This window comes from Hyla sarda, chromosome 3 (genome assembly GCF_029499605.1).
Source record: "Hyla sarda isolate aHylSar1 chromosome 3, aHylSar1.hap1, whole genome shotgun sequence".
Taxonomy (NCBI): domain Eukaryota; kingdom Metazoa; phylum Chordata; class Amphibia; order Anura; family Hylidae; genus Hyla; species Hyla sarda.
In genome coordinates this window covers 335436981-335460621 of record NC_079191.1, presented here as the reverse complement: position 1 = coordinate 335460621, position 23641 = coordinate 335436981, and the positions used below count along the sequence as shown (strand labels likewise).

The 23641-nt window shown below is 45.2% G+C and overlaps 1 protein-coding gene across 2 annotated transcripts in view; it reads right to left on the bottom strand.

Moving 5' to 3' along the window:
* The window catches only part of C3H1orf198 (chromosome 3 C1orf198 homolog), a 37821-nt gene extending 15743 nt beyond the window's left edge, over window positions 1-22078 (bottom strand). The window contains exons 1-2 of one of the 2 annotated variants that reach the window (XM_056567368.1): window positions 21305-22078; window positions 3285-3335 (exon numbers count right to left, since the gene is read on the bottom strand). In XM_056567368.1, coding sequence (XP_056423343.1) covers window positions 3285-3335; window positions 21305-21646 — 393 coding nt within the window. In that variant the 5' untranslated portion in view covers window positions 21647-22078. The remainder of the gene's footprint in view (window positions 1-3284; window positions 3336-21304) is intronic. The other variant, XM_056567369.1, reaches the window with a different exon arrangement.
* Between the last annotated feature and the right edge of the window lie 1563 nt (window positions 22079-23641).

The following is a 23641-nucleotide window of genomic DNA, read 5'->3' as shown; positions in this document are numbered from 1 at the left end:
CCTTTTTTTCTAGAAGCCAAAAGAGCCCAGAAGTCTATTTTTACATGTTATTCAGATAGTAGGAATGTATACTATTTCACAAGCATGCAAGGCCTCTTGTGACCAGAGGAAGCTGTTTAGTTTGGCAGCTTGGTGAATTTTAAATAGCAGAGAGAAAGGAATCCGATTCTGTCTCTTTTGTACCTGAACGTTTGCTGAGATGAGAAACAGAGAGACCGGCAGAAATCTAAAATATATATATATATATATATATATATATATATATATATATATACGAGATGAGTAACTCAGGGCGAGTTCACCACTCCTGGTGTGACGGAGCTTTCAAGGGCCACTAAGCACTCCGCAGGCATTCTGGGTTGGGGAATATGCAAATCAGCTCATTACATCACCTTCTCAGGCGATGTTCCCTGGTATCAGCTTAGCTCCAGTTACAGAATATTAAAAGCTAATCGAGATTAATGCCAAACCAGAACTCTCTCTCCAGAAGGAAAGAGTGACCCATCTGGGTCACTCTTTCCTTCTGGAGAGAGAGTTCTGGTTTGGCATTAATCCCGATTAGCTTTTTATATTCCGTAACTGGAGCTAAGCTGATACCAGGGAACAACGCCTGAGAAGGTGATGTAATGAGCTGATTTGCATATTCCTATATATATATATATATATATATATATATATATATATATATATATATATATATATCCAAGCCATTCAAAGATAGATAGAATACTCAGTCATAGTGGAACAACCTAGTCTATGGTGCCTATGTACTTTTAAGTACCTTGGGTTAAGGCAGTGTTTTCAGAAAGCTATCCAGGCATGCTGGGAGTTGTACTTTTGCAACAGCTGGAGGCACACTGTTTGGAAAATACTGTGTTGCGGAGTTACGGTACTTGTATTAAAATTCAAAGGATATGGAGCACATAGAGCAACATACTGGTCTGTACTCCCATAAGCTAAATTGGCACAAAAAATCCAGCAGATTCCCAGTTATCTCACTGCCTGCAGTGATCGATGGCTGGATGTCTATACAGGTCCACACAGCAACCTGCCCGTCACTGCATTTGTGCTGCGTTTACCTAGTGCAGCATATTCAGCTGCCAGATCAGCTTCAAAGGTTTCTATTGTGCTCACCGGTCAGACCAGATTCTCATATGTGATCTAAAGTCCAAGCAGAAGTCTTTGCAATTGAATAACCAGACAAGTAGAGAGTTAACAACATATGCAACTCTGTGCCATGAAGTTGCATCTGTTGATCACAGTTTAATAAATAAATACACTAAACAAACAAACGAATGAATGAATATATGAAAAGTAATAAAACATTTTGGAGTAGACTTTGGGTTGGCCTTGATTGATAGATTTCTCCCCATTTGCGTATAGGAGAAATCTATCTATCTATCTATCTATCTATCTATCAAGGATGGCAGTGCAGGAAAAAGCTTTCAGTGAACACCCTAATGATTTGGAGCCCCATTCCCAACTGGAGGAGAAATCATAAATCATTGCAATAAGGGAGGCTGCCCTGGGTTCATGCTGCTCATGGCTGGGGCAGCATGAAACTAGAGCTGGGTGGTATGACCAAATGTGTGTATCACGGAATTTATGTAACTTATGGCGGTTCCACGGTATATAACGGTATTTCTTTCGACCCCCCCAAATCATGTTACCCGCCAGCGCTGTTCTGCTCCCCCCCCCCAATTATCAGCCCAGCGGGGTATTACTCACATGTCACCCGCAAGCACTGCCCTCCTCCTCTTTGTTGGGGGCCGCCGGCGATGGAACTCTATACTGTACACCAGTGGTCTCCAACCTGCGGACCTCCAGCTGTTGCGAAACTACAACTCCCAGCATGCCCGGACTGCCAAAGGCTGTCCGGGCATGCTGGGAGTTGTAGTTTTGCAACAGCTGGAGGTCTGCAGGTTTAAGACCATTGCTGTACGCTGTATCCCTATGCCCGGGCTGCAGAAGATGAAGAAAATAAACTTTAACTTACCTACGTCGGCCTCACGCTGTTCCTTGGGACTGGAATGTCGGACAGCCGTCAGCCTATCACCGGCCGGAGCAATGTCCCGCCACGGCCAGTGATAGGTTAAACGCACTGTCATGTAAGAAGCCGGCCAGAGCTCCTTACATGACAGTGGGCTCAGCCTATCACTGGCCGGGGCGGGACATCTTTCCGGACCGTCATAGGCTGACGGCTGTCAGACATTCCAGTCCCAAGGAACAGCGTGAGGCCGACGTAGGTAAGTTAAAGTTTATTTTCTTCATCTTCTGCAGCCCGGGCATAGGGATACAGCGTACAGCAATGGTCTTAAACCTGTGGACCTCCAGCTGTTGCAAAACTACAACTCCCAGTTTTGCAACATCTGGTGTTCCGCAGGTTGGAGACCACTGATGTACAGTATGGAGTTCCAGCACAGGCGGCCCCCAACAAAGAGGAGGGCAGTGCTTGCGGGTGATATATGTGAGTAGTACCCCGCTGGGCTGATAATTAATTAGGGGGGGGGAGCAGAACAGCGCTGGCAGGTAACATGATTTGGTGGGGCGGAGCAGAATAGCGCTGGTGGGTAACATGATTTGGTGGGGCGGAGCAGAACAGCGCTGGCGGGTCACATATGATTAGTTCCCCGATGTGGGGACAGCGCAGCGCTGGGCTGATAATTCATTCCCAAGGGGGAGGGGCCAACCGGTATTGCGGTATGGGAAAAATTCATATTGTGCAGCCCAAAAATTTCGGTATTCGGTATGAACCGGTATACCGCCCAGCCCTACATGAAACCGATGACAGTTTCCCTTAAAATGGAATCTGTCATCAGTGTTACCTGCACTAACCTGTTGGTACAGGCTGGTAGTGTAGGTGACACCGATGATAACCATGCTTACCTATCCCGGATACTTTGTCCATTACCTTCCTTGTTCAGGTGGCAGGCTTGGTGCACGGATGGTTCTCCAGGAGCATGTTGATGTCACCACTTCTGCTTCCACAAGCCTGTTCACAGAGTGAGGAAGCAGCAGCAGTGAAGTCAGCGTTCTCCAGGAGCTCCGCCCCTGCACCAAGTCTGCTGCCCCAATAAGGAGGATAAATGGGTCCCCGGATCAAGAATAGGCAAGTATCGTAATCATCAGTTTCACCCGCCCTACCTGCCTGTACTAACAGGTTAGAGCGGGTGAAACTGATGACAGATTCCCAATAAAGGCTTAAGTAAGTTATTTTCTCTTTGTATGCTGATTATATGGCCATTTATATGACATATGTCAAATACATCTAAGCCAACACTTACTTTCGTTTCCCAGGAAAATGGTGCAGAATGTTCATCTTGCCAAGTAATATCCTACAAAAGAAAAGAAAATATGTTAATAGTCTGCCAAAAATAAATGCTTACCAACAGCTACGACAGAGCCAGGACAATTCTACTGGATCTGTTCAAACAGACACCAATGAATGAAGTCAATGGGGGTTCATGGGGATTGTTCTTAAAGACAATAGTAGTGAAGATAGATGCTATGAATGCTAATGTGAACACAGCTTTAATCATGTCAATTCTTTCTGCAGAGGCTGGAATATAAATTTCTGCTACAGATGTTTTAGCAGAATGCAGCACAATCCCACTGAAAACAATGGGAACCTGCAGCAACCGAATTTCCGGGAGGAATTTTTTCTTCCAGATTCCACTCAGAAATTCTGCTGTGTGAACCTAGGGAGTGGGGCCAGAGCTGGGTTGTTTGCTAGCAGTATTCACACCGGGACTTCCTTTCCCTTGTTTGTCTGGCTAATCACGGAACAGGACCTTCTCCTCTCTGCTCTGCCATAACTTATAATTGATATATTTTATTCTAAAAATGGATTGTTCCACACAATAGTTATAAACCCTGTTACTCGGAGCTGGCAACCTGCTTAGTCACAAGCAGCCAAAGTGATGGCTCTTTAACTAGTGATAGTTTATTACTGTCTCAGGACCTCTAAACCAAGTATTTGGGAGGCAAGGGCCAGTAGGAGAATTAGAATTATTTGAATATATCTCAATGCTAGAGAAGCTGTTCAATAATTGAAGGAAATGGCATTTAATACATTTTCTTATTGATTTCAGAAGGTACTCCGGTGGAACACATTTTTTTTTTTTAAATCAACTGGTGCCAGAAAGTTAAACAGGTTTGTAAATTACTTCTATTAAAACATACTTGTCCTTCCAGTACTTATTAGCAGCTGTATGCTACAGAGGAAATTCTTTTCTTTTTTAATTTCTTTTTTGTCTTGTCCACAGTGCTCTCTGCTGACACCTGATGCCCGTATCAGGAACTGTCCAGAGCAGGAGAAAATGCCCATAGCAAACCTATGCTGCTCTGGACAGTTCCTGACACAGACAGATGTGTCAGCAGAGAGCACTGTGGACAAGACAAAAAAGAAATTAAAAAAGAAAAGAATTTCCTCTGTAGCATACAGCTGCTAATAAGTACTGGAAGGATTAAGATTTTTAAATAGAAGTCATTTACAAATCTGTTTAACTTTCTGTCCGGAGTACCCCTTTAAGAACATTGAAAGCCCACTATTGATTTGGGCTACTATAACCATCTTAACGAGACAGTCAGTATTAGAAAAATAAATCTACTTTTTTTTTTTTTTTTATAAACACCACACTTGTCTAAGGACTGTACTGTATTGCAGGTCAGCCCTGTTCAAGTGAATGGTGCAGAGTGGCTAAGCCTGTGGGCAAGTATGGCACTGTTTCTGGATAAGTTCACATTCACACCACCTTCAGCTAACATGGTCACCGAATCCGGCAGGGTAATGTCAAAACTGTGTACTACCGTATCCCCGCCAGACCTGGCCCACATATGAATGAGCCGACCAGAGTCAGATAGTGACCCCAGTTTGGCTCATTTTTGCACCGTATCTTGTTTCGTAACCTGACTGAAAACCGTCTGGTATACGTTAGCAGACGGTTTTGACATTACCCTGCCGGATTCGGTGACCGTATTAGCTAAATGTGGTGAGCATGTACCCTAAAACAAACAGTCAGTTTTTCTAATCTTAAACAATAGCTAAAGAAAGATTATGGAAAAAATGTAAATGAATATTGCCAAAACCACAGGTCTCATCCTACTCTAAGTTCTCTGTAATATCACACAACGGTGGTGTCCCTACTTTGGGCGGCCCCTTTAGTGGCACTTTGGGCAGGACCTGGGTAGCAAGTTAACCAAAATAATCACAGTTTTTGTTGTCACTGTTGCAAAAATGGCTGCTGCACATCAAATCCTTCTTTTCTGAACACTGAGGTGGATTTTCACCATTTCAAATAAAAATACAGCTATTTACAGTTTAACACTTTACATATTGTTGTTTATTTGCATTTTTGCCACCATTCATTATTGTTTAAGGTGTAAGGTGTGTGTGGAGAAGCTCTAAGGGAAGGCCCAGATCAAATCTATCTTATCCGGTCATTCTGTAAGGATCACCCGCACGGTGGAAGTTCATGCCCTGGCAGAGATCACCCGCATGGTGGAAGTTCATGCCCTGGCAGAGATCACCCGCACGGTGGAAGTTCATGCCCTGGCAGAGATCACCCGCACGGTGGAAGTTCATGCCCTGGCAGAGATCACCCGTACGGTGGAAGTTCATGCCCTGGCAGAGATCACCCGCACGGTGGAAGTTCATGCCCTGGCGGAGATCACCCGCACGGTGGAAGTTCATGCCCTGGCAGAGATCACCCGCACGGTGGAAGTTCATGCCCTGGTAGAGAAAGCTACAGGACCTTGACAGAACCCTAGCTACCAGGATCAATCATCTAGTCTCTCAAGTCAGTATCAGTTTATTGGGTAAAAGCACCACAAGTCCAAGCAAGGCAACAGGGCTCCGAATGGTTTACGCTACATCCTCTCACTCTGCACCATACTGTCTGTGTAATACCATGTGCACCCTGCTCAGTAAAGACAGTTATCGGTAACCTGATGTCAGTGTGCTCCTTTACTCCTTTATATATATATATATATATATATATATATATATATATATATATATATATACCTCTCCATAGTACCTACTATAAAGTGGTCCAAGGAAGGACATCCAGTGAACCAGCAACATGGTCACGGAATCATGAGTCCTACTATATTTGGTGGACTATGCTAAAATTATAGATGTACGGTATATATTTTTATATCATGTATCCTGTGTCATGTTAAGGGGTTAAAAAAATGCAAGTTGGAGTTAAATAATTGATCAGCGCTGCTGCATAATGTCTGGATGTCCTGTAAAGCCTTTCATATTACCAAGGCAGATGGCTCTCGGGCAGTGATCCAAACTTCAAATACACAACTCTTCCTGAGCGTTTCCAAGTTTTCAGTATATTCCTAATCTTCAATATGGCATCCACAGGGTGGCCGGTTGTCTTTTAGGATCTCACAATGTACTTGGATATTTATTTAAAAAAAAGCCAGTTTATTTACTGCTTTACGCCAGATTTGGCAATTGCCGATTAAATAAATGTTGTGGAAAGTGGGAAAAAAAGTTTTAGCCTGATTAATAAAGAAGAAATCAACTTTTAGTCCACTGCAAACGTTAGTGCACCAAGCCTGCTTGTAGCAGCGTATATTTTAGCTTTGAGTTTTAGACTGTCCTGGATGTAATACTTTGGTTTAGCTGATAAGTAGAGATGAGAAAATCTTTTGAAATTTGATTCAGGAGGATTCGCTTGAAATCGGCTATTGGATTTAATTTAAATTTGGTGGATGATTTTGATTTATACAGGAGCAGGGACTTCTGTCAAAAGACAGGAGTTCCTGCTCCCCTAAATATGCCTCACTGCTCTATTATCATTTGCTGGCCTGGGTTTAGCGTGAACGTACAGAGTCTAAGCAGCTATAGAGCATTGCCACACATGGCTTATGGTCAGGCATACAGTGTTTTCATGAAAAGGTTAAAAGGCAGGAGTCCCTGATCCTGTACACTGAATGCCTTGATGCTCAGATAACATCCGCTGGGTGGGTGCAGAGTATAATGTAATCATACAGCATTGCCATTTACCTCTGGGTGGCCTGACACATCCATTGGGCTGGGCACTCTACACCCAGCCCGGCAAATGTTAAAGGGCCAGAAATGTTACTAGGGCCAGAAAGTTAAACAGATTTGTAAATTACTTCTATTAAAAAAATCTTAATCCTTCCAGTACTTATTAGCTGCTGAATACTACAGAGGAAATTATTTTCTTTTTTGAACACAGTGCTCTCTGCTGACATCTCTGTCCATTTTAAGAACTGTCCAGAGTAGGAGAAAATCCTCATAGCAAACATAGACTGCTCTGGACAGATCCTAAAATGGACAGAGATGTCAGCAGAGAGCACTGTGTTCATGATGTCAGCAGACAGCACTGTGTTCCAAAAAGAATATTATTTCCTCTGTAGTATTCAGCAGCTAAAGTACTGGAAGGATTAAGATTTTTTAATAGAAATAATTTACAAATCTGTTTAACTTACTGGCACCAGTTGTTTTAAAAAAAATAAAAAAAAAGTTTTCCTGCTCCTGTACATACTTGCCATGGCGCCCAATGCTTATAGCACTGTGTGCCACAAAAAGTACATACAGGTTAAGGAGTCCAGTCAAGAGAGTCCCTGTTCCTGTATACTCACTGAATATATGCCTTGCAGCTCAGTGTACACGAGCAGGGACGCCTTTCTTTGAAAGTCATTCACTCAAAGCAAATCCCCAATAATTCAGGATTGGACTAATCTAAATTTTTGTGGAAATTTCAAGCAAAATCAATAGAAATATATTTAGCATCCATTTAAACAGGGAAACCTTGTCCTAAAAATTCTCTAACAACTGGATCTTTGCAGAGACAATCGGCGCTTTCCAAAACCAACTTCAAAGTCAAATGCATAAAATATATAGAGATATTTGGGCTATTGTACAAGACATGGAAGACAGGGAGCCACAATAGTCCTGGTGCTTCTTTCTATAAACCTGGTTATATCTATTTAGGTACAAGACCTTGTTATTTCAACATCTTCCTCTGACATTGTCTGACACTGTGATTATACTGAGAACGTAGGTTCAAGGTGTCAAGAGCATTTTAAGCTCCAGCACAGAGAGGGCATTAGCCAATGTTTATAAACCATTTTAGGGAATTCTAAATGACAAAACAAGGTGGGGAACAAGGCTCCTCTAACAAAATGGGATTGTCCATGGCAGATAACCCCTTTAAAGCATTGTAAGAATTTAATGATGTCATAATTCTGGCCAATCCTGACCAAGATCTGTCAAGATCCGTTTACATTTTCTAGACATTTGTGTTATTGCTTGCAGAGATGTGCAGACAGTATAAAGGACTGCCCAATGGATAGTGTAGATAAGATCTTCCACATAGCACACAGGATTTCTGTTTTTCTTAGAATGTAGCAGAAAAGCAAGCAGGACCAGATTGCAGGGGATCCGGGATCACATGGGCGCTCGTAGGTTCCAGGACTTCAATCACCAGTAGATCCAGTAAATACCACCAGTCGCTTGTGACTATGATATTTATTGGAAAAAGTTAATTATATCATAGAGACTGTGTATTAGTATGACCCCACAGAGGGTATAGAGAACAATAACTCCCTGCGATTATATAGATCAAATTGAATAAGGGAAGTGCATAACTAAAATATAACCTTTAATATATTGTATAAAATACACCAAATATAGTGAACCCAAAAGGAAGATCACGTAGCACCAAAGAGTGCCTCTTGTACTCTAATGGTAATTATACTGATGTACCAACCAGGCTATACCCAACGTGTTTCCAGTGCGTATAGCAGTTTCATCAGGGGGATTATGGCGCTGGTACCAATAAAGCTAGTACAAGACAATATGCAAAATATATGTAGTTTTAGAATTATGCAAATCATAAATAATTCTTAAAAGCTTAATGGGTCCCTTAGTAGTGGATTACCACTTGATACCAAGTAAATTTTCATGTATATAAGCATCTGTAGTAACACCACCTCTGAGCGCGAGTAGCCTTTGGTGAGGCTCCCTGCCACTGCAGGTGCGCTCGGTCCCCGCTTTATATTCGGACACCTTAACCGTATCCTAGGAGGAAGCTAGGTGTCTTCCTCTGATTGCTCTCTGTCCGGAGATTCAAATGTAGTGGTGTTACTACAGATGCTTATATACATGAAAATTTACTTGGTATTAAGCGGTAATCCACTACTAAGGGACCCATTAAGCTTTTAAGAATTATTTATGATTTGCATAATTCTAAAACTACATATATTTTGCATATTGTCTTGTACTAGCTTTATTGGTACCAGCGCCATAATCCCCCTGATGAAACTGCTATACGCAGTGGAAACGCATTGGGTATAGCCTGGTTGGTACATCGGTATAATTACCATTAGAGTACAAGAGGCATTCTTTGGTGCTACGTGATCTTCATTTTGGGTTCACTATATTTGGTGTATTTTAAACGATATATTAAAGGTTATATTTTAGTTATACACTTCCCTTATTCAATTTGGTCTAAAAAGTTAAATATACACCACGTTTCGGTGCTTACAGCATAGACCTTCCTCAGGTATGGACTTTCCTATGCCCTGTGAGGGGGGCTAACGGATAACGCCGGGAGGAGCAAACGTAGTTTATCTATCCATGCCTTCGATAGAGTCACCTATCCATATGCGCAACTCTAGAAGGTTAGTACACTCCTAGCGGTTTTCTCTATTGAACTGTTTTAGCCCTACAATACTGCACCAGGGAACGCGCTCTTTGTTTTTGTTGTCCCTATTTTTGTTAGATGTGATGGTGGCCCTGGCTTACATTTACTTTAGACTATATGTGTGATAGGCACCTTTGAGTCCTGTACACTATACCAGAGCTATGCTTAATCTTACTTTTATTCATTGGCATAATGACTTTGGGCAGGGCTGGAGAAATTCTAGGTGATCCCAGAAGTCTGGTAGCCATAGTTCCCTGAAGACATTTGGGTAGTTTGAGGTTCTTTGGCCATGTTAAAGAGTTTTTTTGCAGACAACACCTGTTCATAAGTCAGAGATGGTGGTCTTCCACTCGACGGACTCGAGCTGCCCATGCATTACATGGACTACTGATCGTCTGAGACCCACCATGTACCATTAAAGGGGTACTCCACTGCCCAGCATTTGGAACAAACTTCAGAACGCTGGAGCCGGCGCCGTCAGCTCGTGACGTCACAGCCCCGCCCCCTCAATGCAAGTCTATGGGAGGGGGCGTGGCGGCTATGGGAGGGGGCGTGTGATGTCATGAGGGGGAGGGGCTATTACGTCACCAACTCTCGATGCCGGCTCCAGCGTTTGGAACAGTTTGTTCCAAACGCTGAGCAGTGGAGTCCCTTTTAATGAGAAATATCTGACCACAACTAAATGGCTTAATGTGGTGTCTGCCTTAGATACCGGACCAGTGAAAACCAGCCGATCACCAGGGGGCTTCTATCTCAAGGGTTTTGTCTTATCAGTAAACACTGTAATGATCAGACAGACCTCTGAAGCTCTTATTCACCAAGTGTGCCTGTGTGTGGCTCTCTAGTGGAACTAAAGATCAAGGTCTATATTTACACCCCCTGTTGTGTCATGTTGACCCCAACTGCTCTATTTTGTGCTGTTAGTACATGACAATGTAACGCTATAAATGGCCTATATCCATTTATTTGTCTGAATGTCTTTTAACCCCTTAACGACGCAGGACGTATATTTACGTCCTGCGCCGGCTCCTGCGATATGAAGCGGGATCGCGCCGCGATCCCGCATCATATCGCGTCGGTCCCGGCGCTAATCAACGGCCGGGACCCGCGGCTAATACCACACATCGCCGATCGCGGCGATGTGCGGTATTAACCCTTTAGAAGCGGCGGTCAAAGCTGACCGCCGCTTCTAAAGTGAAAGTGAAAGTGACCCGGCTGCTCAGTCGGGCTGTTCGGGACCGCCGCGGTGAAATCGCGGCGTCCCGAACAGCTGATCGGACACCGGGAGGGCTCTTACCTGCCTCCCCGGTGTCCGATCGACGAATGACTGCTCCGTGCCTGAGATCCAGGCAGGAGCAGTCAAGCGCCGATAATGCTGATCACAGGCGTGTTAATGCACGCCAGTGATCAGCATAAGAGATCAGTGTGTGCAGTGTTATAGGTCCCTATGGGACCTATAACACTGCAAAAAAAATGTAAAAAAAAAGTGTTAATAAAGGTCATTTAACCCCTTCCCTAATAAAAGTTTGAATCACCCCCCTTTTCCCATAAAAAAAATAAAACAGTGTAAAAAAAATAAAAAATAAACATATGTGGTATCGCCGCGTGCGTAAATGTCCGAACTATAAAAATATATCATTAATTAAGCCGTACGGTCAATGGCGTACGCGCAAAAAAAATCCAAAGTCCAAAAAAGCGTATTTTGGTCACTTTTTATATCATTAAAAAATGAATAAAAAGTGATCAAAAAGTCCGATCAAAACAAAAATCATACCGATAAAAACTTCAGATCACGGCGCAAAAAATGAGTCCTCATACCGCCCCGTACGTGGAAAAATAAAAAAGTTATAGGGGTCGGAAGATGACATTTTTAAACGTATATGTTACGCCGAGCGCTCCGGGTCCCCGCTCCTCCCCGGAGCGCTCGCTTCTCTCTCGCTACCGCAGCGCTCCGGGCAGCTCCACTGACCCGGTGCGCTGCGATACCGTCTCCAGCCGGGATGCGATTCGCGATGCGGGTAGCGCCCGCTCGCGATGCGCATCCCGGCTCCCGTACCTGACTCGCTCTCCGTCTGTCCTGTCCCGGCGCGCGCGGCCCCGCTCCCTAGGGCGCGCGCGCGCCGGGTCTCTGCGATTTAAAGGGCCACTGCGCCGCTGATTGGCGCAGTGGTTCCAATTAGTGTGTTCACCTGTGCACTCCCTATTTATACCTCACTTCCCCTTCACTCCCTCGCCGGATCTTGTTGCCATTGTGCCAGTGAAAGCGTTTCCTTGTGTGTTCCTAGCCTGTGTTCCAGACCTCCTGCCGTTGCCCCCGACTACGATCCTTGCTGCCTGCCCCGACCTTCTGCTACGTCCGACCTTGCTTCTGTCTACTCCCTTGTACCGCGCCTATCTTCAGCAGTCAGAGAGGTTGAGCCGTTGCTAGTGGATACGACCTGGTCACTACCGCCGCAGCAAGACCATCCCGCTTTGCGGCGGGCTCTGGTGAAAACCAGTAGTGACTTAGAACCGATCCACTAGCACGGTCCACGCCAATCCCTCTCTGGCACAGAGGATCCACTACCTGCCAGCCGGCATCGTGACAGTAGATCCGGCCATGGATCCCGCTGAAGTTCCTCTGCCAGTTGTCGCCGACCTCACCACGGTGGTCGCCCAGCAGTCACAACAGATAGCGCAACAAGGCCAACAGCTGTCTCAACTGACCGTGATGCTACAGCAGCTACTACCACAGCTTCAGCAATCATCTCCTCCGCCAGCTCCTGCACCTCCTCCGCAGCGAGTGGCCGCTTCTGGTCTACGACTATCCTTGCCGGATAAATTTGATGGGGACTCTAAATTCTGCCGTGGCTTTCTTTCCCAATGTTCCCTGCACTTGGAGATAATGTCGGACCAGTTTCCTACTGAAAGGTCTAAGGTGGCTTTCGTAGTCAGCCTTCTGTCTGGAAAAGCTCTGTCATGGGCCACACCGCTCTGGGACCGCAATGACCTCGTCACTGCCTCTATACACTCCTTCTTCTCGGAAATTCGAAGTGTCTTTGAGGAACCTGCCCGAGCCTCTTCTGCTGAGACTGCCCTGTTGAACCTGGTCCAGGGTAATTCTTCCGTTGGCGAGTACGCCGTACAATTCCGTACTCTTGCTTCAGAATTATCCTGGAATAATGAGGCCCTCTGCGCGACCTTTAAAAAAGGCCTATCCAGCAACATTAAAGATGTTCTGGCCGCACGAGAAATCCCTGCTAACCTACATGAACTCATCCATCTTGCCACTCGCATTGACATGCGTTTTTCCGAAAGGCGTCAGGAGCTCCGCCAGGATATGGACTTTGTTCGCACAAGGCGTTTTTTCTCCCCGGCTCCTCTCTCCTCTGTGCCAGTACCGAACACTTCCTGAAGGATTGTCCTATCCGTCCTCCCCGCCTGGAAAGACGTACGCTGACTCCGCACAAAGGTGAGACAGTCCTTGATGTCTACTCTGCTTCTCCACGTCTTACTGTGCCTGTGCGGATATCTGCCTCTGCCTTCTCCTTCTCTACTATGGCCTTCTTGGATTCCGGATCTGCAGGAGATTTTATTTTGGCCTCTCTCGTCAACAGGTTCAACATCCCAGTGACCAGTCTCGCCAGACCCCTCTACATCAATTGTGTAAACAATGAAAGATTGGACTGTACCATACGTTTCCGCACGGAGCCCCTTCTAATGTGCATCGGACCTCATCACGAGAAGATTGAATTTTTGGTCCTCCCCAATTGCACTTCCGAAATCCTCCTTGGACTACCCTGGCTTCAACTCCATTCCCCAACCCTGGATTGGTCCACTGGGGAGATCAAGAGTTGGGGGCCCTCTTGTTTCAAGGACTGCCTAAAACCGGTTCCCAGTACCCCTTGCCGTGACTCTGTGGTTCCCCCTGTAACCGGTCTCCCTAAGGCCTATATGGACTTTGCGGATGTTTTTTTGCAAAAAACAAGCTGAGACTCTACCTCCTCACAGGCCTTATGATTGTCCTATTGACCTCCTCCCGGGCACTACTCCACCCCGGGGCAGAATCTATCCTCTGTCCGCCCCAGAGACTCTTGCTATGTCGGAGTACATCCAGGAAAATTTAAAAAAAGGCTTTATCCGTAAATCCTCCTCTCCTGCCGGAGCCGGATTTTTCTTTGTCTCCAAAAAAGATGGCTCTCTACGTCCTTGCATTGACTACCGCGGACTTAATAAAATCACGGTAAAGAACCGCTACCCCCTACCCCTCATCTCTGAACTCTTTGATCGCCTCCAAGGTGCCCACATCTTTACCAAACTGGACTTAAGAGGTGCTTATAATCTCATCCGCATCAGAGAGGGGGATGAATGGAAAACGGCATTTAACACTAGAGATGGACACTTTGAGTATCTGGTCATGCCCTTTGGCCTGTGCAACGCCCCTGCCGTCTTCCAAGACTTTGTTAATGAAATTTTTCGTGATCTCTTATACTCCTGTGTTGTTGTATATCTGGACGATATCCTGATTTTTTCTGCCAATCTAGAAGAACACCGCCAGCATGTCCGTATGAGACTTCAGAGACTTCGTGATAATCAACTTTATGCCAAGATAGAGAAATGTCTGTTTGAATGCCAATCTCTTCCTTTCCTAGGATACTTGGTCTCTGGCCAGGGACTACAAATGGATCCAGACAAACTCTCTGCCGTCTTAGATTGGCCACGCCCCTCCGGACTCCGTGCTATCCAACGTTTTTTGGGGTTCGCCAATTATTACAGGCAATTTATTCCACATTTTTCTACCGTTGTGGCCCCTATCGTGGCTTTAACCAAAAAAAATGCCAATCCCAAGTCTTGGCCTCCTCAAGCGGAAGACGCCTTTAAACGGCTCAAGTCTGCCTTTTCTTCGGCTCCCGTGCTCTCCAGACCTGACCCTTCTAAACCCTTCCTATTGGAGGTTGATGCCTCCTCTGTAGGAGCTGGAGCGGTCCTTCTACAAAAAAATTCTTCCGGGCATGCTGTTACTTGTGGTTTTTTTTCTAGGACCTTCTCTCCGGCGGAGAGGAACTACTCCATCGGGGATCGAGAGCTTCTAGCCATTAAATTAGCACTTGAGGAATGGAGGCATCTGCTGGAGGGATCAAGATTTCCAGTTATTATTTACACCGATCACAAGAACCTCTCCTATCTCCAGTCTGCCCAACGGCTGAATCCTCGCCAGGCCAGGTGGTCTCTGTTCTTTGCCCGATTTAATTTTGAAATTCACTTTCGGCCTGCCGATAAGAACATTAGGGCCGATGCTCTCTCTCGTTCCTCGGATGCCTCGGAAGTTGAACTCTCTCCGCAACACATCATTCCTCCTGACTGCCTGATTTCCACTTCTCCAGCCTCCATCAGGCAAACTCCTCCAGGAAAGACCTTCGTCTCTCCACGCCAACGCCTCGGAATCCTCAAATGGGGTCACTCCTCCCATCTCGCAGGTCATGCAGGCATCAAGAAATCTGTGCAACTCATCTCTCGCTTCTATTGGTGGCCGACTCTGGAGACGGATGTCGTGGACTTTGTGCGAGCCTGCACTGTCTGTGCCCGGGATAAGACTCCTCGCCAGAAGCCCGCTGGTTTTCTTCATCCTCTGCCTGTCCCCGAACAGCCTTGGTCTCTGATTGGTATGGATTTTATTACAGACCTACCCCCATCCCGTGGCAACACTGTTGTTTGGGTGGTCGTTGATCGATTCTCCAAGATGGCACATTTCATCCCTCTTCCTGGTCTTCCTTCAGCGCCTCAGTTGGCTAAACAATTTTTTGTACACATTTTTCGTCTTCACGGGTTGCCCACACAGATAGTCTCGGATAGAGGCGTCCAATTCGTGTCAAAATTCTGGAGGGCTCTCTGTAAACAACTCAAGATTAAATTAAACTTTTCTTCTGCATATCATCCTCAATCCAATGGACAAGTAGAAAGAATTAACCAGGTCTTGGGTGATTATTTACGACATTTTGTTTCCTCCCGCCAGGATGATTGGGCAGATCTTCTACCATGGGCCGAATTCTCGTATAACTTTAGAGTCTCTGAATCTTCCTCCAAATCCCCATTTTTCGTGGTGTACGGCCGTCACCCTCTTCCCCCCCTCCCTACTCCCTTGCCCTCTGGTTTGCCCGCTGTAGATGAAGTGACTCGTGATCTTTCCACCATATGGAAAGAGACCCAAGATTCTCTTTTACAGGCTTCATCTCGCATGAAAAAGTTTGCCGATAAGAAAAGAAGAGCTCCCCCCATTTTTGCTCCCGGAGACAAGGTATGGCTCTCCGCTAAATATGTCCGCTTTCGTGTCCCCAGTTACAAACTGGGTCCACGCTATCTTGGTCCTTTCAAAGTCTTGTGCCAAATTAATCCTGTCTCTTACAAACTTCTTCTTCCTCCTTCTCTCCGTATTCCTAATGCCTTTCATGTCTCTCTTCTTAAACCACTCATCATCAACCGTTTCTCTCCCAAATTAGTTTCTCCCACTCCTGTCTCCGGTTCTTCTGACGTCTTCTCAGTGAAAGAGATACTGGCCTCCAAGACGGTCAGAGGAAAAAGGTTCTTTTTGGTGGATTGGGAGGGCTGTGGACCTGAAGAGAGATCCTGGGAACCTGAGGACAACATCCTAGACAAAAGTCTGCTCCTCAGGTTCTCAGGCTCTAAGAAGAGGGGGAGACCCAAGGGGGGGGGTACTGTTACGCCGAGCGCTCCGGGTCCCCGCTCCTCCCCGGAGCGCTCGCTTCTCTCTCGCTACCGCAGCGCTCCGGGCAGCTCCACTGACCCGGTGCGCTGCGATACCGTCTCCAGCCGGGATGCGATTCGCGATGCGGGTAACGCGCGCTCGCGATGCGCATCGCGGCTCCCGTACCTGACTCGCTCTCCGTCTGTCCTGTCCCGGCGCGCGCGGCCCCGCTCCCTAGGGCGCGCGCGCGCCGGGTCTCTGCGATTTAAAGGGCCACTGCGCCGCTGATTGGCGCAGTGGTTCCAATTAGTGTGTTCACCTGTGCACTCCCTATTTATACCTCACTTCCCCTTCACTCCCTCGCCGGATCTTGTTGCCATTGTGCCAGTGAAAGCGTTTCCTTGTGTGTTCCTAGCCTGTGTTCCAGACCTCCTGCCGTTGCCCCCGACTACGATCCTTGCTGCCTGCCCCGACCTTCTGCTACGTCCGACCTTGCTTCTGTCTACTCCCTTGTACCGCGCCTATCTTCAGCAGTCAGAGAGGTTGAGCCGTTGCTAGTGGATACGACCTGGTCACTACCGCCGCAGCAAGACCATCCCGCTTTGCGGCGGGCTCTGGTGAAAACCAGTAGTGACTTAGAACCGATCCACTAGCACGGTCCACGCCAATCCCTCTCTGGCACAGAGGATCCACTACCTGCCAGCCGGCATCGTGACAGTATAAATTTTCCTGCATGTAGTTATGATTTTTTCCAGAAGTACGACAAAATCAAACCTATATAAGTAGGGTATCATTTTAACCGTATGGACCTACAGAATAAAGATAAGGTGTAATTTTTACCGAAATATGCACTGCGTAGAAACGAAAGCCCCCAAAAGTTACAAAATGGCGTTTTTTTTTCGATTTTGTCGCACAATGATTTTTTTTTCCGTTTCGCCGTGCATTTTTGGGTAAAATGACTAATGTCACTGCAAAGTAGAATTGGCGACGCAAAAAATAAGCCATAATATGGATTTTTAGGTGGAAAATTGAAAGGGTTATGATTTTTAAAAGGTAAGGAGGAAAAAACGAAAGTGCAAAAACGGAAAAACGGAGTCCTTAAGGGGTTAAAGGGGTACTCCGGTGGAAAACTTGTTTTTTTTTTTTAATGAACTGGTGCCAGAAAGTTAAACAGATTTGTAAATTACTTCTATTAAAAAATCTTAATCCTTTTAGTACTTTTTAGCAGCTGTATGCTACAGAGGAAATTCTTTATTTTTTGAATTTCTTTTGTCTTGTCCACAGTTCTCTCTGCTGACACCTCTGTCTGTGTTAGGAACTGTCCAGATCAGCATAGGTTTGCTATGGGGATTTTCTCCTGCTCTGGACAGTTCCTGATACGGGCATCAGGTGTCAGCAGAGAGCACTGTGGACAAGACAAAAAAGAAATTCAAAAAATAAAGAATTTCCTCTGTAGCATACAGCTGCTAAAAAGTACTGAAAGGATTAAGATTTTTTTTAATAGAAGTAATTTACAAATCTGTTTAACTTTCTGACACCAGTTCTTTAAAAAAATAAAAATAAAATAGTTTTCCACCAGAGTACCCCTTTAAGGACATCACCTGATCACTCTCCGTTAGGGTGGGTTCACACCACATTTTTGCAATACAGTTCCTGTATCAGGTTTTTGATTAAAAAAAAATGGATTCCTCAAAACCTGACTAAACTGTATCAAAATGTGTGTACAAATTGTTATCTGTATACCGTTTGAAAAAATGATGTCCGGTTGCATCCGTTTTTACAAAAAAAAAAAAAACGTATACGTTTTGAACTCTTCACTCCATTATGAATAAAGTTTCACTTGTTTGATTGCAATTCCAAGAAAAAAAACTGTGGAAAGTCAAAAACCGTATGTAGAAAACCGTATGGAACTGTACGCATATACGGTTCTGATTGACTCCCATGTTAAAAAAAGAAAAATTTATTCGGTTTAAAGGGGTACTCCGGTGAAAACCTTTTTTCTTTTAAATCAACTGGTGGCAGAAAGTTAAACATATTTGTAAATGACTTCTATTAAAAAATCTTAATCCTTCCAGTACTTATTAGCTGCTGAATGCTACAGAGGAAATTCCTTTCTTTTTGGAACACTGATGACATCACGAGCACAGTGCTCTCTGCTGACATCTCTGTCCATTTTAGCAACCATGCATAGTAGATGTATGCTAAGGGCAGCATGGTGGCTCAGTGGTTAGCACTGCTGCCTTGCAGTGCTGGGGACTTGGGTTCAAATCCCACTAAGGAAAACAATAAATAAAGCGTTATTATTATTATAATAACGTCAGCAAAGAGAACTGTGCTCGTGATGTCATCAGAGAGCATTCCAAAAAGAAAAGAATTTCCTCTGTAGTATTCAGCAACTAATAAGTACAGAAAGGATTAAGATTTTTTAATAGAAGTAATTTACAAATATGTTTAACTTTCTGCCACCAGTTGATTTAAAAGAAAAAAGGTTTTCACCGGAGTACCCCTTTAATACAGTTTTTCACCCGGGCCAAAGACCATGGTAGGCCACGGTTTTCTGTCTGGAAAAAAAAAAAGTAAAAAACCGATATGGTATGAAAAACGGAGACAACCGTGTACATTATGGTGCATACGGTTTTGAATGGGAAGTCTATGGGCACGGTTTTCTGTACGGTTGCATACGCTTTTTTTTTATGAATCCGTTTGCCGAAACTGTATAGCAAAATCGTGGTGTGAACCCACCCTTAGCTGGATCTGGCAGGAGAATTTCAAAACCGCCTTCTTTTGTATCCCTGAAGGACTCGTGCCGTGCCCCATTCAATACACCGACAGGACAGACAGATGGCTTTTTTCAGTTTGATATGGAAAATGACCCAAATGGAGTCACTAGTTGACTCCGGTCGGCTCATTGAATTTAATGGGGTATGGCACAGGTCCGGCAGGCATACGGCAGCCGCCATTTTTTTTTTTTTTCAATTCTCCTGCCAGAGTGTGAAAATTTGGTATTATTTCGGAGGATTTCCACAGGGCACAGTAAGACCTACGAGTGGCATGCTTGTTGGTGGTGATCATGTAGCAACAGATTACTCCTGAACTGCGGAGTAAGAATAAAGGGGAAATTAGCTAAATATTAAAGCAAATAAGATAAATATTATCGGTATAGAATGAGACCAGACTGATCTGCACAGGCAATTTCCATTGTTGCTAGGCAGCTGCCCAGATCTACGCAAGCTAGCGAGCATGTTCATTGTGGACGATGATAATATAATAATAATAATAATATATATATATATATATATATATATATATATATATATATAATCTCACTCAGCTCAGAATAGTGAGAATGTGACTAAACAATTTATGAACAGATCTGATTTAGTTATAATAGGATAATCCCAGGGCTCATCGGATGATGTATGCAGCAGAACAAAGCCTGATATTTCTATGTAAATATTATGGAGTTTGACCCATAATATTTGTATTATGAGCAGAACCTGTAGCCATTTGTCACCCCCTCTCACCACGTGACACCCTTCAGTTCCACCCAGCTCGGTGACATAAGGCGTGTGGGACTCGGCCATTAACCCTGTCACTGCCAGTAGTAAATAATATCTATCACAGCTATGGCAGAGGGGGGGGGGGGGGGGGGGGGGGGGGCGTGTGTAGAAGAGAAAAATATCTATCAATTATTTATTCACTTATGATTCAGTAGGAATAGAACATTACCATGGTTTCCTCTTATATATATAAATACCCATAACATTAAAAGGGACACAGCCTAATAGAGCTCAGCATCTACACCAGTGTTTCCCAAGCAGGGTGCCGCCAGCTGTTGCAAAACTACAACTCCCAGCATGCCCGGACAGCCAGCGGCTGTCCGGGCATGCTGGAAGTTGTAGTTTTGCCACAGCTGGATGCACCCTGCTTGAGAAACACTGGTCTACAAGGTAAAGTAAAGTCATATATATATATATATATATATATATATATATGCAGTGGGGTAGTGTGGGCACAGCAAGTATAAAGCCTAGATCTCAACATGCTGGGAGTTGTAGTTTTGCCACAGCTGGGGGCACCCTGTTTGAGAAACACCGGTGTACAAGGTAAAGTCCTATATATGCAGTGGGGTAGTGTGGGCAACGCAAGTATTACACCCCTTAACTCGGACTGGACAATCTAAAGCCTAGATCTCAACAGCTGTCCGGGCATGCTGGGAGTTGTAGTTTTGCAACAGCTGGAGGCACCCTGCTCGAGAAACACTGGTGTCTACAAGGGGTAAAGTCATATATATATATATATATATATATATATACAGTGGGGTAGTGTGGGCAAGGCAAGAATAAAGCCTAGATCTCAACAGCTGTCCGGGCATGCTGGGAGTTGTAGTTTTGCAACAGCTGGAAGCACCCTGCTTGAGAAACACTGGTGTCTACAAGGAAAAGTCATATATATATATATATATATATATATATATATATATATATGCAGTGGGGTAGTGTGGGCAAGGCAAGTATAAAGCCTAGATCTCAACATGCTGGGAGTTGTAGTTTTGCAACAGCTGGAGGCACCCTGTTTGAGAAGCACAGGTGTACAAGGTAAAGTCATATATATATATATATATATATATATGTATGCAGTGGGGTAGTGTGGGCACAGCAAGTATAAAGTCTATATCTCAACATGCTGGGAGTTGTAGTTTTGCAACAGCTGGAGGCCCCCTGGTTGAGACGCCCTGGTGTACAAGGTAAAGTCATATGTATGCCCCCTATGCTCTCCCGCTGTATACATGTATGTAGATGTATATGGAGAAGAAATGTATCTGCCATAATTCCTGTAGAATATTACAGTCTGCTGACAGCAGAGAACAATCCCCTGAAGAAGCTACAGGGTGTCTATGTGGTGCCCACTTTCCTGTCACGGTACCTACCTCCTCCCCGAAGTGCACCACCTTCTGGCCGCTCTGGATCTTCAGCACCGGGTAGCAGGGCACAGGTTGGTCCGGGCTGGGGCCCCGGTGCAGGGCATACCTCTTCTGCAGCTCCGGGTCCACCAGGCTCTTGTCTATGGCTTCGTCCTGCTCCTTGGGCGGCATCTTGTCCCACTGGGCACCGTAGCGCTCCCGCACCCGCTCCTTGTCCTGCATGATTTTCTTGGCCATGGAGTTCAGGGAGGAGAAGTAGGCGAAGCGGTTCCTCTCCTTCTCGTCCAGGGGTCGGTTCCCTGACACGGAGATCCGCGCTGCGGCTATTGCGGCCGCCATAGAAGCCATGTCCTCGGTGCTTTGTGTGAGTGGATTGTGGGCAGCTAGACTGGCACCGAGCACCCGGAGGAGGCAGCGGCCGAGCACATCCCTCCTCCCTCAGCCCTGTGCTTTGTGCAGGAACAGTCACTTCCTTTCTTCTCCTTCCCTCCTCCCTCCGCACATGCCAGCCTCCATGTCTCCTTATATGAGGCTTCCTCCGGGCTCTGCCCCCTCCTCCTGCTCTGTGTATTGTCTGCTGGGTGCCAGGCTGCCACAGTACACCACCACCCCAATTATCCCCCACAGAATCACTTCACTGGTGGGCAGCTGCCAGACACCCCCTGCCAAGGGAAGCTTACGGCGCCTCCACGTTCTGCAGGAGATATGTGGTATTACACTTCTGAGAAAACCCATACACTCTATGCCAGCTCCAATGTTGTGTATTGTTGGCTGCCTGTGCTTCCCGACATCATCATCACTGGAGTCCAGGCTTATGTGCAGTTACCATAGGGATATCCAAACACAGTGCCTTCAACAGTGGCAAAACTACAACTCCCAGCATGCCTAGACAGCTGGTGGCACCCTGGTTGGGAAACGCTGGGATAGGAATTAAAAAAGCATTTGCCAGACACCTTAAAGGAGTAGTCCAGTTTAGTAAACTTTATCCTCTATCCTTTAGAAAGGGGTAAGTGTCTGAACTTAGGGGGTTTGACCTCTGGGACCCCAGTGACCTTCTCCTGGGCGCTCTGGCTCTCTCCATGCAGGGAGCTGTGTAAGACTTCGGGTACATCTCCTATCACTTTAGTCTTAGGCTGCAGAGATTGTCCAGGAGTTTTAAACATCCTGCTTTGTGACCAATGTCATGGTAGCAGATAGTTAGTGCAGAGGCAGGGAGAGGGGATGAGATGGGGGCTGAGAGAAGAGTGAGGGGCTTCAGGAGACAGGGAATGCTGGGTGGCACGCAGTATTCACATCACCCAACTTTTCTAGTGTTCTGATTTAGCTGATTTAGCAGACAGATATTCTCTTCTGCGAACTGGGTAGTACTGTGTTCCCTGCACTGTGTACTACATGCCACCAATCTTTCCCAGTCTCCTGAATCGCTCCAAAATTGCTGCTTTACCAGACAAATATTCTCTTCAGTAGACAGGGAAAGCTGGGTGACAAGCACTACATAGTGCAAGGTACTACCCAAGCTTTCCCAGTCTCATAAAAAAATTATCTGACAGGTGAGGCAGATATATTTATAGATATATGTATAAATATAGATCGAGGGGGGGGGGGGGAACTAAAAGAAAAAAGGCCCAAACAACACTTCTAACCTTGTCCTTTTTTTTTTATTTTTTATTTAATTTCCTATGTAGAAATCACTGAAACGGAAAATGGATGCAATTTAAAAAAGCATTGTAGCAGCACTTAGTGCTATTAATAAAAAAAAATATACCGGTATATATATTAAATTATTCCCAATTAGTTTTTCCGGTTCCTCCCCTCCAATATCAGAATGATAATAATAACAATAATACTATTATTATAATTTTTTTTATATATAAAAATAAAGCCTGGTGCAAATTATAAAAGGTGTCTTGGTCGGAAAGGAGCTCAGTCTCAAAGCTCTCTATGCAATCTACAGTAGAGTAGTTAGGAGTAGCCGAATTAGACTGGGTTCACACCATGTTTTGTAACTACAGTTCCCGTATACGGCTGGGAGGAGGGGGGCGGGGCTTAATCGCGGCGCCCGCACTTAGCCGTATAGGTGAACCGTATTTAATGCAAGTCTATGAGCCGACCGGAGTGAACCGCAGCCTCCGGTCGGCTTCGTTTTCGGCCGTATGCGGCAACAACGTGGTCGAAATGCGAATATTACAGATTTATGGCAATAGAATACACTATACATCTAAACAGGGTCCCTCTTCATTACAAAATCCAATGCAATAATAAAAGTAATTCATACAATTATTAGGTGGGATCAGCTGACAATTAAAGCGGACCTGTCCGCAGGAAAACCAGCGTAAATAAGCC